General features: G+C 46.8%; 6 protein-coding genes across 6 annotated transcripts; 3 read left to right on the forward strand and 3 right to left on the reverse strand.

The window, feature by feature from the left end:
- Window positions 1-200: 200 nt before the first annotated feature.
- On the reverse strand, window positions 201-577 carry N7508_010118 (uncharacterized protein; the record flags this gene model as incomplete). The annotated part of the gene is made up of 2 exons (XM_058468178.1): window positions 201-414; window positions 456-577. The coding sequence occupies 2 exons, from the start codon at window positions 575-577 to the stop codon at window positions 201-203; spliced, it is 336 nt and encodes a 111-aa protein (XP_058316024.1).
- A 1,548-nt stretch (window positions 578-2,125) lies between these two features.
- N7508_010119 (putative integral membrane protein Pth11-like) lies at window positions 2,126-3,407 on the reverse strand (the record flags this gene model as incomplete). The annotated part of the gene is made up of 5 exons (XM_058468179.1): window positions 2,126-2,564; window positions 2,613-3,057; window positions 3,121-3,157; window positions 3,216-3,273; window positions 3,319-3,407. The coding sequence occupies 5 exons, from the start codon at window positions 3,405-3,407 to the stop codon at window positions 2,126-2,128; spliced, it is 1,068 nt and encodes a 355-aa protein (XP_058316025.1).
- Window positions 3,408-3,980: 573 nt separating this feature from the next.
- Window positions 3,981-5,866, forward strand: N7508_010120 (flavin-containing monooxygenase; the record flags this gene model as incomplete). The annotated part of the gene is made up of 5 exons (XM_058468180.1): window positions 3,981-4,879; window positions 4,930-5,463; window positions 5,515-5,610; window positions 5,649-5,653; window positions 5,730-5,866. 5 exons carry the CDS (start codon window positions 3,981-3,983, stop codon window positions 5,864-5,866), a joined length of 1,671 nt encoding a protein of 556 aa, XP_058316026.1.
- Window positions 5,867-7,724: 1,858 nt separating this feature from the next.
- N7508_010121 (esterase/lipase family protein) lies at window positions 7,725-9,098 on the forward strand (the record flags this gene model as incomplete). The annotated part of the gene is made up of 1 exon (XM_058468181.1): window positions 7,725-9,098. The coding sequence occupies one exon, from the start codon at window positions 7,725-7,727 to the stop codon at window positions 9,096-9,098; it is 1,374 nt and encodes a 457-aa protein (XP_058316027.1).
- A 702-nt stretch (window positions 9,099-9,800) lies between these two features.
- On the forward strand, window positions 9,801-10,784 carry N7508_010122 (alpha/beta fold hydrolase; the record flags this gene model as incomplete). The annotated part of the gene is made up of 1 exon (XM_058468182.1): window positions 9,801-10,784. The coding sequence occupies one exon, from the start codon at window positions 9,801-9,803 to the stop codon at window positions 10,782-10,784; it is 984 nt and encodes a 327-aa protein (XP_058316028.1).
- Window positions 10,785-12,091: 1,307 nt separating this feature from the next.
- On the reverse strand, window positions 12,092-12,973 carry N7508_010123 (uncharacterized protein; the record flags this gene model as incomplete). Its single annotated transcript, XM_058468183.1, has 3 exons — window positions 12,092-12,533; window positions 12,591-12,883; window positions 12,947-12,973. The coding sequence occupies 3 exons, from the start codon at window positions 12,971-12,973 to the stop codon at window positions 12,092-12,094; spliced, it is 762 nt and encodes a 253-aa protein (XP_058316029.1).
- Window positions 12,974-13,990: the final 1,017 nt, after the last annotated feature.

Genomic DNA, 13,990 nt, shown 5'->3' on the forward strand with positions numbered 1-13,990 from the left:
GCTACGCTTGGGTTATCAGTGAAGGAGTCGCTATCTGTCCTCAACCGGTGATCCAAGTTCCCCCCTTCGAAGTAGCTGCTGCCGACATTGCAGCCAATAACAATGTTCCCGTCACCGAATTGACCAATGAACACGCCATGGCCTACTATAACAACCTCGCCACCAACACCGTTATCCAGTAAGTCAACTACGCTACCAAGCTAGACAGCTGGCGCCGCGCAAACAACCTGGGTCTTCAAGTCATCTGCGCCTCCGTCTCCACCATCCCCTTCGGAATCATCTTGGGCATGGACAGCTCCCTCCTGGCTTGCCTTCAGCTGGACGAGGTCTACGGCAAGCTCCGCCCCGACTACGAGAAAGTCCGGACCTTGTACTACGACTGGTCTCAGATGCGCTTCGCCAACGATGAGGACCCTGCCGTCTTTGTCCACTGCTTCCGTCAGGCTCTGGCATACATCACATCCGCTGCCAGCCCTACTTCGTCCACCCCTCCTCCGAGTGGCTTGTCTTCAACAGTGCCATCAAGGATTCCGAAATCGGCTGGCGTTTCCCCGAGACTAAGCGATTTATCAACCATGGTGCCGCAGGATGGATGAGCTGCGTGTACCAGGAGTTTGTTGATCATGTCACGGATCAGCAGTACCAGGCCCCAGATGAAGAAGGGTACGATGATGATGAGTCTATCACTACCGATAGCTCCCCGGATGACAAGTGAGCGTAGAGTTTGCTCGCGCCGGACATAGTTATTCCTTTAATTCTTCGAGTAAAAACTTTGTATCATTAGACCTAACACACAACCTTCTCCCAAAATTTTATCTGCTTTTCACTCTCGCGGGCGTGTAGATTTTAATTAGTAGCTCATTGTAATAAGTTGCCTCAAGCAAAGCTTAGGTTTTCTTGCTTTAAAACCATTGCTAGCTTGACTTTTCAGCCTGAATATTAGGTTAAAAAGGCAGGAGACTTGTACTACACTCATCTCACTCGTGGACACAAGCCTCTGATGAAAATGTTTGAAAACAAAATATATGATAGGTCAGTATCCCCTGGAGGTCTCTACTCAATCCACTATTTATCTTCTAGCATCGAACCAACATACATTTTGTCTGTTATCGAGCTCATTTGACATCTTCCTCTTTACCACCTCTTTGATTCACTTCATCAACCCAACACCCAGGACCTCTGTCTGATTGCAAGCAATCATTTGACAGCATGAGCAGACCACAACCAAAAGACCTGATATGGCCTGAAATAATTCGGATCTCAGGCTTTACTACACTCCGTCCGATCTACTGATAAAGCTCAAATACGCGTCTGCTTGGTGGTGCTACCACATGAAAAGAAGATATGCAGTCTTAAATATGAGATCCCCGATGACTGAGCCACAAGTCTGGGGTTGCATAAAGTACCAATACAGCCGGTCAATATCTGCGCGGCATAAGGTGCATCAAAGCCACCATCCCGGGATACGTGCATAAAAGACCGACTTTTTAGTTGCATGTACCATTGGACTCTTAATCAAATATATCTTTTATGATTGAAGGAAGATAGACGGTTTGGAAATGAGGATAAGCGCCTAAACCATTTGAATGAAAGGGACTAAATCTGTACTTTTGATGTCCAAGACTATTTCCCCCCACCCCAAACCTCTATGTGTGATCTACCCTCATTTTGGGCATGTTTGTCACAACGAACAAGACCACTAACCAAGGTAGAATTTAGATAGCACCGAAAGGCCCTCTCAAGGGTCAAATTGACGTAGACCTTTCCCTGGAATCATAATTGTAGGAGCCGGGTAAATTTTCGGGGCGCCCGGCGCCCGGGCAGTTGAAAGGGTGGCTTCCGGCCCGCGTGGATAAAAAGCCCGGCCCGCACTTTAACTTGGCCCCTAGTGATAGATTGTTGTTTGTGTGGTTTTGGCCAATAGAAAAAACCTCTGAGCACATTTTGTGTCCCCTGATTTGTGAGTTGGCACTCGGTCGTTTTGTCTCCCCCTGGATTATTTCTTTTTTCTTTTTGGTCCCCGAATAACCGGAGGAAAATTGTTGAAGGCTAATGGAAAAAGCCGCTCTTGGTCCGGCATATGTATATACAAACCGAGGGATGTAGCTTCTGATAATCTTCATGTTCATTGTGTCCCCGTCAAAAGTTTGATCCCTTGCTTATGGGATTCCTCCACCATTTGAAATTCTCTGTCCACCGTGATTGTCCCTTCGTAACTTCCTTTTCTTCCCAGCGGACCCATTTCAACAGGCCCGGCATTTGTTGTTAGTAGGGCTTCATCCCAGTCAGGAGGTACTGCGGGCTTCCAATTTGCCTTTTTATGTTTTCTTTCGGCTTCCTGCTTGCTCTGTAAGCTGGTCTCATAACGGCCCATGCTTGTCCCAAATACCCGAGCAATTACAAGGCGAAGGAGTGGCTGCAGAGTTGGGAGCGAGGCACACAAAATACCAATACATGGCTCAACGCTAGACCAGATAAATACGTCGCCCATGATCCAAGTGATATCGACGGAGGAACCGAGGAAAGTCATATAGTATATCCGAATGATACTCGCGACGCAAACGCTATGAACTGTCAGTATAAGTCCGATGAAAAAGATCAGAGAAACTTACAATCCGCCCAGCATGAAGATACCACAGAGCATGAACTTTTGGGAGGTCCGCATCTGTAGTTTCCATACCAGTGGGACAGGAACCAACAAAATGATCACATCTGTAGTGACATTTGCAGCAGCATTTCCAATGTAAAATGGATAGAGGTTGAAGATACATTTCCCGCCGGTGGGATCAATGTATTGACTCCAATAGTACGACACCGGTCGACAGCAAACAAGAAAGGCGATATAGCAAGATATCACGTATCCGACCGTCAGAAAAACGCAAAACCACATCATCTTGGTCATTCCAAAAATGCGTTGGTAGAATAAAAGCACCGATAGCTTGATAAGTGGAACGACAGCCACATAAATGAGGACATATACGAATAAGAGTTGCATCACCTTCACCACGTCATTGATAGGAACGATCCAGACATGCTTTCCAAGCCCATATTGTCCTCCTAAGCAAGTCAGATGCGGTTTCCACATCTCTTTATATCGGACTTGGGGGGCATTCAACTTACCGATGATTGTACAAATGAAGTTGGCTGTCAGGGGTAACTATGATGGCTGATGAGCACAGCAAAGAGACTGTTTGTGAAGAGTTACGAAGACTTACAAGGGAAAGAATGATCATCCAGTCGTCTTCGGCTATTCTTGTCTGCTGGAGACGAAGTCTGGTATATAGCCGTAGAACAACAGAGAAAATTGCTATGACATACGTGGAAATAACGGCGGCATTGTTTCTCACGCGGTGCTCTTGTGATAGATCTGTTCCAAGGGGAGGCTCGCCGAATGGACTCAAGGACATTGTTGTAGATAATCAGCCCTGCCTAAAATTCAACTTGGGTAGGACGCGAAATGGGCTCTGGGGCCTTATAACCCTTGTTCAATGTCATTGTTGCTTTTCTGATCCTGCGACCGGAATTCTCTATTAACTGCATATAACAAGGATGTTGTCAAGGGTCTAGCGAGACTATTCCTTCTGCAGTATCCTCTCCCGCGTGGGGGCCGCTGTCTCACCACGAACTCTGAGCCTTAAATTCACCCTGCTGTCCTAAAATATACCTTTGATAGAAAGTAAAAACAAGAAGAGAGATAATCCACAAATTGGTCCATTCAAAACAAAGTTGATTCGGCCCAAGACGTCTTGAGTGCTGGGAAGCCCCGGGACCGGGGCCCACAGCATGACTCGCACCCCGGTCTACAGAGACGCGCCAATGCGCTACCGTTGCACCTGCCAGTCTAACGGCCCCAACGCATCCAATGAACAAGCCAAGCCATATACCCGACATGTCGGATGAGCACACTAGAATCCTTAGTAAGGCCCTAGGGCGACTAGGCTTCCCCTGAGCTTCCGATGTTGCGACAGATAAGAGAGCCAATGTCTACCGTGGCAGAGAGGCGATTTCAACTTGAAATTCACACGAGAGACCACAGAGAGGACATGATGCCATCGAACGAAAACCTTCAAAGCGACACTATTCGGGTAGACCCCGACCAGTATGCCTTCAAGTCCCGTAGGATTCGGGTGGTCTGCATTGGTGCAGGTTTCTCTGGTCTCATCCTGGCTCATAAACTCAAGCACGAACAACCCCTGGATTTCGTGGATCTAACAATCTACGAAAAGAATAGCGAGGTTGGCGGCACATGGCTCGAAAATGTGTACCCGGGAGTTGGATGCGATGTGCCTGCGCACAGCTACATATTTCCATTCGAGCCTAATCCGTCATGGTCTAAATGTTATGTCGGCGGGGAGGAAATTGAGAGATACATTCTTGACACAGTGGAAAAGTATGGACTCAAAGACCAGATTGTGTTCAATTCGAGAGTTGTGAAGTGCATCTGGAATGAAGACCGGGGCAAGTGGGCCCTTGAGCTTAGACAGAACCACAAGACTATCATTCAAGATGAAGCGGATATCCTGATCGATGGTTCAGGTATTCTCAACCGATGGAGGATGCCCGATATCACCGGACTAGATCGATTTTCTGGTAAGCTCGTCCACACAGCTGCATGGGACAAGACCTACGACTGGTCCGGAAAAAGGATTGCTGTTATTGGCAACGGTTCATCTGGACTCCAAGTTGTGCCTGCACTTCAACCTAAAGCCGCAAGGGTTGTCAACTATATTCGACATCCAACTTGGGTATCTGTCAATTTGTGTCCCGATATTACCAAGGATGGTATGGGGACCAACTTTGAGTACACAGAAGAGGAGAAAGCTAGGTTTCGGAAGAACCCCGAGGGCTTTTTGGAGTACAGAAAAAAGATCGAAAACTCGTATGTTGACTCCGGCAGTCTGAACAATCTCTATTACTAATACTTGGAAGTGTGAACACTGTTTACCGACTGATGCTCTCCGGCTCGGAGCATAATCGCATGTTGTCGACTGGGGTCGAGGGGCTCATGCGACAACGCTTGAGCGGGAATCCACACCTAGTCGAAAGGCTGGTCCCAAAATTCGAGATCGGATGCCGTCGACTTAGCCCCGGCGATGGATATCTCGAGGCAATGCAGCAGCCTAATGCAGAGTGGTGTTTTGAAGATATCCAGGAGATTACCAAAAGCGGGATTCGGACTACGAACGATGAGCAAGACTTTGATCTCATTGTCTGTGCAACCGGATTTGACACTACCTTCATTCCGGGATGGGAGTTAGTCGGCCGAGATGGTCGACGGCTAGACTGGGAATGGAAGAAAACCCCAGAAGCATATTTTTCCATTTGTGCGGGTGGAACTCCAAACTATTTCATGTTTGCTGGCCCGAACTGCCCCATTGGTCATGGAAGCGTGCCACAAATGTTAGCATGGAGTGCTGATTACATGCTAAAATGGATCAGGAAGATTGCCCGTGAAGATATCAAGTGGGTATTCCCTAGCATAGTCTGATCCATGGAGCACTGACAATTGCACAGATCAGTCGCAGTACATGACTCGGCGGTTCGTGCCTATAACCGACGCGCACAGGCAAACTTGAAAAACACCGTTTGGAGCAAGGGCTGCAATGCGTGGTATAACAATGAGCATGCTGTAACTGCCATGTATCCAGGAAGCGTAATTCATTTCAAAGGCAAGTGGCTCGCAAAATAAGAAATAAATCTTGACGCAAAATTGACTCATAACATTGCAGAGGCTATTGAGGAAATTCGGGGGGAGGACTTTGATATCCGACATACTACTTCGGATCCTTTCTCGTATCTCGGAAATGGTGAACTTGAATGGGAGAGAGCCGAGGCAGCTGACTTGTCATTTTACCTAGCTGAGTAGAAGCTGAAGTCTGAAACAAGCTTTCAGGACATGCAAAACAGGGTGCTGCTGATTTACTGGATTTCTGTAAAATACAATGAGTCAAGAGATGAGATAATTGGTTGAAATGTATTCAGCCCACATGAAGTAAATGTAAGTGTACGCCGTTTCTCCTTGTTATATAGCAGTAAATAAGCAATCATTGTTGCCAAAACGTAATGGGGAATTCATCTGAAGCAGTGGCCACAGTGATATGAAAAGAATGAGGAGAGCCAACAATTTTGCAATGTCTATAAGGTTGGAGGATCGTCTTCGAGAAATACTGGGTTGATACCCGGCTTTATGTTAAAGCACAGACCTAGTGCCTCTGTGGAGGCGGTAGAACTATTTTTCAGGGTCACTCAGATCAGAATCGTTGCAGGCAACAAAACTGACTAACAAGAGTCATTCATCTCCCAACAGGAGTCATATTCGTGTACGGTGCTACTGATAAAGTATTGAATGTTTCCTACATGAAGAATTGAAAGAGAGTGTAACTTTGATTGATTATCCTTGCTTTGCACTGGTCCCTTTTTTTATCCTCTCTTTGCTCATCTTCAAAAAGCCTCGGGTTGTAGTCAGTTAAAAATAATCCATCACATAGAGGTGTGAAAGGACCTATGATTCCTCTTACGAAATGCATCATTTGAATACTGCATTTGACAAACATAATATTTCGCAATCCTCTCTAGCCATCTAACTTACTCGATATGAAGAGACGGCTAGGTCGCAAGACATTAGGCGCATCTAACAAGTGGAAGCCAATGAATCATAAAACAACAACAAACAAAGAAGAGACTGTAAAGGAAAATTAGCCCTTGCATGAAATATGTGTATGGTGCAGCGGGAAAGTGCGGCAAATAAGGTTATGGCTGATGGCCAGCAAACCTTGTTTCCATGGCCGATCAGCCATTATGACTGAGCTACTGTATGTTCGTACGTCCAGGGCATGGAATATGCCCATGAGGCTCAGCCATATCGGCTTTAGGAACTCGTGCCTGTGTTATTGACAAATAGTATCGAGCACACAGACTCGTATGGACAATAGGGCTTTGTTGGAGCCCGCCCAATAAGTGGCATTAGTCAATGTATCCCATTACTCGAAGCTCAATTGCTTTAAATCACCTGTGTGTTGAATGATATCTAATATGGCACCCTAATTAACTGTGAGAATCGGCACATACGAACTTGCCTGGAAATGAAATGTGCACTAAAAACTTACCGATTCGACTAGTTAATTCAGCGAAGGGTTGGGGTGTTATGACGATCGGCATCACAAATACCAAATCGGTGGCCATAGGAAAACTTCCGACCGAACAGAGCTTCTTGACCCACACTATCCTGTATTAGTGGGCAAAATAGTCCAGATGGCGTTTTTTATTCGACTATGAACAATAGTCGGCGACGTATGTAAGTTCTCTCTCCATCAGGCGCTAGTCTGGCTGCCAGCGTTTCCCAGGCATACGCAAGGGCGTGAGATCTTTGTCATAAAACAAACAGCAAGGACATGTTGTTGAGGCGATGGAGAGCTCATTATAATAACCACAATTCTGTTCTTCGGTTTCCATATTACGATTTTCCTAAAGACCATGCAATAAGCGAATTTGATACGCGCAATTGCCGGATCTGAACGGAACTTAGCCGTACCGGGAAATTGAGACACAGAGCCAAGGTTTTGCAAACCTAAAAGCCGAGATCTCAGATCTAGCCTAGCTCGACTCGAGGATCTGGCTCAGGGGGCTTGTGGGACATTTATAGGACTGGGAACTTCCATTGTGGGTAGGGATAATCTTCAAAATTTGAGCTGTACCTTTCGTCCTTCACATGTACCTCTGACAGCATGTACGCTTTAAGAACAGCTTCTTTGCTGCTTCCCCAATTATTGTCGGTGTTGGCCACGCCGGCTAGTGTCTCTCCATTACAACCCCGTGACTTAATATCAAGTCTTTCAAACACCATCAAGAGCATCGGCTACCTCGGACAAGGCATCACACAAGATCTAGCTCTGCTAGTATCTACCCTGGATGATGTTGAAAACGGCAAGATCGATCCCGTTACAACTATCGAAGAAGCTCTGGGTTCGCTTGGAAATGTACGCAATGCAAGTGAAGTTGGTCTCATCGGGGTAGCTATCGATGTCGTCAAAAATGGCCTGGCCCCGAAGAATGTTCTCGATCTCGTACAGGGGTTGACAGCTTCGTCCTTAAATTCGATGGAGAACGAGAATCTCAGGGAACCCGAAAGCACAATATTCCCTAAGAAGGCCTCGAGCGATGCGCCCTACGATATCAGCGAAGAAAAACTCCGCTCATCAATCTACATCCCCGAGGAATTCCAATACGGTGCCAACGGAAAACGGCCTGTTCTTCTCGTCCCTGGCACTGCCAACCCTGCCGGTACCACATACTACTTCAACTACGAGAAATTGTTCAATCAGAGCAACTTCGCCGATTCTGTCTGGCTCAATATTCCCGACAATACCCTCGGCGACATCCAAGTGACTGCGGAATATATTGCATACGCAATTAACTACATCTCCGGTATCACCGGAAACACAAAGATCGGCGTGCTAGCCTGGTCACAGGGTAGCATCGACGTCCAGTGGGCGCTCAAGTACTGGCCATCGACCTGGGACTCAGTCTCCGACTTTTTGTCAATTAGCGGCGAGTTCCACGGCTCCCTTTCAGAGGAATTGTGCTTGGTACCGAACACCCTATGCAAACCTGCACTCAGACAGCAAAGCTACGACTCGAATCTAATTACCACTCTCCGCGCTGGAGATGGAGACTCTGCGTACGTCCCGACAACCAGTGTATACTCGGGCATTGACGAGCTCGTTGCGCCGCAAGTCGGCCCGGAGGCATCGGCGCGCTTGAAAGATGTACGGGGGGTTGGCGTCACAAACACACAAATTCAGCTTGCCTGTCCCGGCAAGCCTGCTGGTACTCTATATACGCATGATCCCCTGTTATTCAACTCGCTGGTTTATGCGCTCTTTGCTGATGCTCTGACGCATGATGGTCCGGCGGATTTGTCCCGTGTTGATCTGGACACTGTGTGCAACCAGCTCATCGCTCCGGGCCTTGTTTTGACTGACATGCTCGGCTCGGAGGTGGAGGCGTATGTTTACAACGCCATTGATTCCTCCACTTACAAAGGTTCGGCGTCTAGTGAAGAGCCTCCTATCAAGGAATATGCTCGCATTTCATCCTGATGGCCGGGTCATTGGGCTTTCTTATGATTCTTGTTTATATAATTCATCTTACATGTTAAATCAGTAATTATCATTCGCGGCTTCAGCTACAAGCCTTGGTTCAGTCATACAATTTCCACATATACAATCACCAGTTTCGATATTCAGAAATGGTAAGCGTACGCAAAACCAGAAGAACGACATGATACCTCGGATACAGTCCTACACTCTAGGTTCACGACTGCCTCTTAATGTACTCTTGACACGTAACGTGACTGGCATTCTAAAATAGCTAATCATCTATATCGTGGGATGAGCGCCCCAAGTTCGTTGCCGATCGGGTCCACCCGCATGAAGCGCCAGGTGAGAACCACAACGCAGTGATGCTATACAATCGGTTTATTCTCGGTTCAACTCAAAATCGTCGATAAAACCAGGATATCCATATGAGATTCGCGATTGCCGAGGTTATAGTCAGCCTTTCTACGTGGGGTGAGTGGTACCCCAGGTGATTCCTAATTCTAGAAGGGACAAACAAAGAAACGGTGGATTATGACGCCAGTTGTTCCGCATATCGCAGCCCACCGGGTCTGTTCCAAGTTTCTATTATCGAGAGCCCTAACGCTTTCCCTTGTTCTAACAATCCTGAAAGAGCGGTGTGATTGCATAGGTACCTTCGCGGTTTATTTATTCCACCCTTGCTCGCAAGCATAACCGGCACGCATGTCGCAAAACAGCGACTTCTCCAGAGCCTTGTCCGATCGACGACCTAGAGAAATAATGTCTTCAGTCTACAACAACGATACTACCTCTCTCAACCAGACATTTCAGTATCAGAATTCAGCTTATAGCTATATTGTCAAATGGTGTTCGCTAGGCAACCCTGCTTCCCCACCGCTCATCTTCATTCACGGCACGCCCTGGTCATCCAGACTCTGGGTACCTTTCGCCCTCTCTCTATCTCGTCATTTCCACATTTACCTTTTTGATAGGCCTGGCTTCGGCGACTCCCTCCCTGAACAACAGTTGCCCGGTACAACCACCAGCGCTAGGAAGGCCGGGGAGCTGGATGCAGATCTTGCCCGGCAAGCTGAGGTCTACGCCGCGCTTTTCAAATCATGGGAAAAAGAGTGGCATAACCAGAGGGCCAATATAGTGGCTCACGATAACGCTGGCTTGATCAGCTTACGAGCGCACCTACTCCATGACTGTCAATACGCAAGTCTTTGTCTCATCGATGTGGTTGCAATTGGACCATTCGGCAAATCGCTTTTCGAAGTTGTCGCCAATGACCCCCATCACTTTATGAGGCTGCCTGAAATGGCGTTTGAGGGCATATTGGAGAGTTACATTCGTAACGCTGCATTCTATGAATTACCAAAGGAGATAATGCAAATGCTGAAGTCCCCATGGATGCGAGAGGGCGGAAGAGCGCAGTTTATTCGAGAGTTATGCCAAGCTAATTCAAGATCCACGGCAGCGGTTGAAGGCCGATATGGAGAGGTCGGGCGCAATATGCCTGTCAAGGTTATTTGGGGTGCTGATGATAAGTGGATACCGGCAGAAAGTGCTTGGAGGCTAGGAAAGGCACTAGCAGCTAAAGAGGTTGCGGTCATGGAGAAAGCTGGCCATCTTAGTATGCTTGACCAACCGGGACAGTTCGGAGTTGAGTTGGGTAGATGGCTAGGTGCTTTTGAGAAACGCTGAGGTTATTCTTAACCAAATGCAATAAATAAGCTTCGTTGGAAGATTTCGATACACTTTGGTTCAAATTCTGAGTTAAGGTACTAGCGAAGTCAGAGCAAACAAGTTGGTATTGCTTGTGGCAAGCTCTATGCCATTTGCCTGCTAGAGCTGATTATTTTTACAAACATTGGGTCGAAGTTTGTGTCCGATGTGGCTGACGGGTAAAGGAGATCATTTTCGGCCAAAATACCTCTCGCTTCCAAAACCACATCCTTGATCCATTTATATATTAACGCTGGTGTGCATATATCAGACAGGTAGGTCCCCATCGGCTGAATGTAATTCCGAAACATCAAAATAATATACACTCTGCAGTGTTGCGCAGCTGTATGTTCTGAGAACTCCATTGCTCCTTGTGTTTTGTTCATCAAGCACCTATGATCAAGATGGCGGATGTCCGGGCCCCTGTCCCCGAACCAAGTACCGAATTGGGACGGTATCGCATTCTCTCTTCCACCGCTGGGATTCGTATTTCACCAGTACAACTTGATACAATGTCATGGGTCGAACGTATGCGTTTGAAAACTTCTCGATGCTTTTCTTCGAAGCCGGCGGAAATTTCATCGATACGGCAAACAATTACCAAGACGAAGAATCGGAGACTTAGGTCGGGGAATAGATGACCGAGCGCAAGAACCTCGATTAATCAGTAGTTGCTATCAAATTCCAGATGCAGTCTTCACACGAGTGTCCGTGATTCGTTGAAGAAGTTGCAAACGTATTGGATCGATATAGTGTACGTCCACTGTTGAGATTAAAAACATTTTTTGAGGAGATTATGGATAGTATTCATATCCTTGTGAAGCAGGGCAGGTTACTCTACTTGGCCATTCTGGATACGCCAGCCTAGATTGTCGCAGCAGCCAACCTTTATGCTCGGGTCCAAGGAAAGTCCCCCATTCAGTATCTATCAAAGAACACATTCTTGGGCTTAGATATAGAATAGAAACAATTGATCGTTGTGTAGAATGGTCTATTATGAAATCAACAACACATCCATATATCACTGATGAAAAAGATCATGACATTGTATTTCAAAGAGTGAGATTTCCTTAACATAAAAGAAGAACCGAGAGAGCCTAGCAGAGTTGAACAATCAAACCAGTTTAGCAAAGGCAAGGACAGAATAGAACTGAGTCAGTCCGACCCTTTGGCAATGGGACAGCACAGGAGAAACAAGGCCGAACAGCTAACAATACTAAGCTTAAGCACCGTCAAAGTAAGAAATAGGTTCAAGGTTACCAGCAACGACAATGTCAAGATACAATTTAGGAAACAAGTTCCCATTCCTCGCCAGCATCTTTGTAAAAGGCCAACTTGGCGTCATTATGCTCAATGTCCTTTCCAATAGGAATGAAGCAGTTCTTAAAAGACTCAAACTTGAAGGTGGAGATATTCATCTGCGGCCACCCTGGATAGCCTTGGCCTGGATATGGGTATCCAGGGCCTGGAACGAGTGCGCCGCCACCGCCGACATCAGCAGCTTCGGTCTTCAGAGCGTTCTCTGAACTCCAATAGACCGTATACTCTCTCAAGGGATTTCCTAGGAGAGCAGTGATAACAATATCGTGTTTTGGAATCATAACATCTCCCTTGGATCCGCCTTGAATGGATATTTTGAATCTGGTGCGAGCGAGCTGTGTGGCATAGACGAAATTCTCATCGACATTCCAGAAAACACTGGGCTTACTCTTGGATCGAATGTAGAAACTAAATAGTTCTTGATCAGCAAGGTACCTGAAGAGTATAGTTGCTCAGGGTATTTACGTGTTGCCAGAGATATGATTGGGCGCAAACTGGTTTGGAATCATAGACTGTTGAAACCCAGCAGCATCATTAAATCTAGTGAAAAAGATTTTGTTCCTGCTAGACTTGGTTGCGGCTGTTCCCGATCCGATACTCCAGTCGTAGATCCACTGAGCTTGGGAATACTTGTATGTATAGAGCTCAGGACCATGTCTTGTGGCTTCTAGTCCATCAGCACGGGCGTCAAGAAACCATTCGTCAACTACCTCAACCGATGGTGCCGTGATAACAAATCGCGCGTTCATGTCGGTATCCTGGTGGTAACCACTTAGTATGAAACATCAGATGCAGCAAGACAAAGGACTAGCAATGATTACCGACGCCGCGTATGCGTAGAATACCATCTTGGATGAATGTGAAAAACTGGTGCGAGAAAGATATTTTGCTGAAGAGCTCTGGAGCTTTGTTTTGGGCAAGAGAAATCTGTATTCATCGACATGGCTCAGAGGTAACGTTTATAACTCTCCGGGTCGGGTTGATCTTGTCCCTCGGACCTCTTCCACCTACCTATGATGGAAAACATCCGAACAAGAGCACAATGACGTTGGATTCTGATCTCAATGACCCCTCAGGCTGAAGAGCACAGCTGAAAAGCTTCAAACCTAATGCGTGCGAACTATAGATTTGGAATTGCCTCGTGCATGGGACACCGATCGTCGGGCATGATGGTGAAAGTCCGTACATACCACGGGTCTGACAATGTACATAGCCCTGACTGCTCATGCATGTCGAACGCATTGGCAAGCTCGACGAAATGTTGTGTCACAAAGTACATGTGATGGCATAGCATGTCTGCATAAGTCACAGCTCTATTCCCGGCCAACCTTCCGGGATGAGAAGCAATAGCCTTTGAGATTGAGTTCAGCAGAGAATAGGAAGCAAGTACCACTAAGATCGGCGGTTGCCTAGGGATCAGCCAGTGGAGTTACGAAGTTGTTCGGCTAAGCAGAAAAATCTGTGATTGAACGAGCATCAGCTGAGGTATTTGCTTTGCAGCGGACTGCAGCTTTCAGGCCCTTGAGCCGGTGGTTGGTGGAGTCGGTCCGAGTGATATGCACGATATATCACAGTCGTCTCGAGTCTGCTAGCGTCAAGCATTTCAAGCCACCGATTATTGCTTGTAAGTCATTCAATCTGGATTTTGAGTGACACGCTCTTTCAGCTGCAGTGCAAAATATGTCAGAATGAGCATAGGTATATTTTTCGGGAGATTCTTCAGCTATTTGGAGCACAGACCCGTTCGTCTGACCAGCTGCTGCAGATCCTGGAAAATTCTGAGTACTCGAAGTCTACTGGTACAGATCCTTCTTGCAACTACTGCGTCCTTCTCTGCGGCTTTGAGAATACTTTGCCTGCGACGG

This window comes from Penicillium antarcticum (genome assembly GCF_028974205.1).
Source record: "Penicillium antarcticum strain IBT 31339 chromosome Unknown utg000009l_segment0_segment0, whole genome shotgun sequence".
In the NCBI taxonomy this organism is placed as follows: domain Eukaryota; kingdom Fungi; phylum Ascomycota; class Eurotiomycetes; order Eurotiales; family Aspergillaceae; genus Penicillium; species Penicillium antarcticum.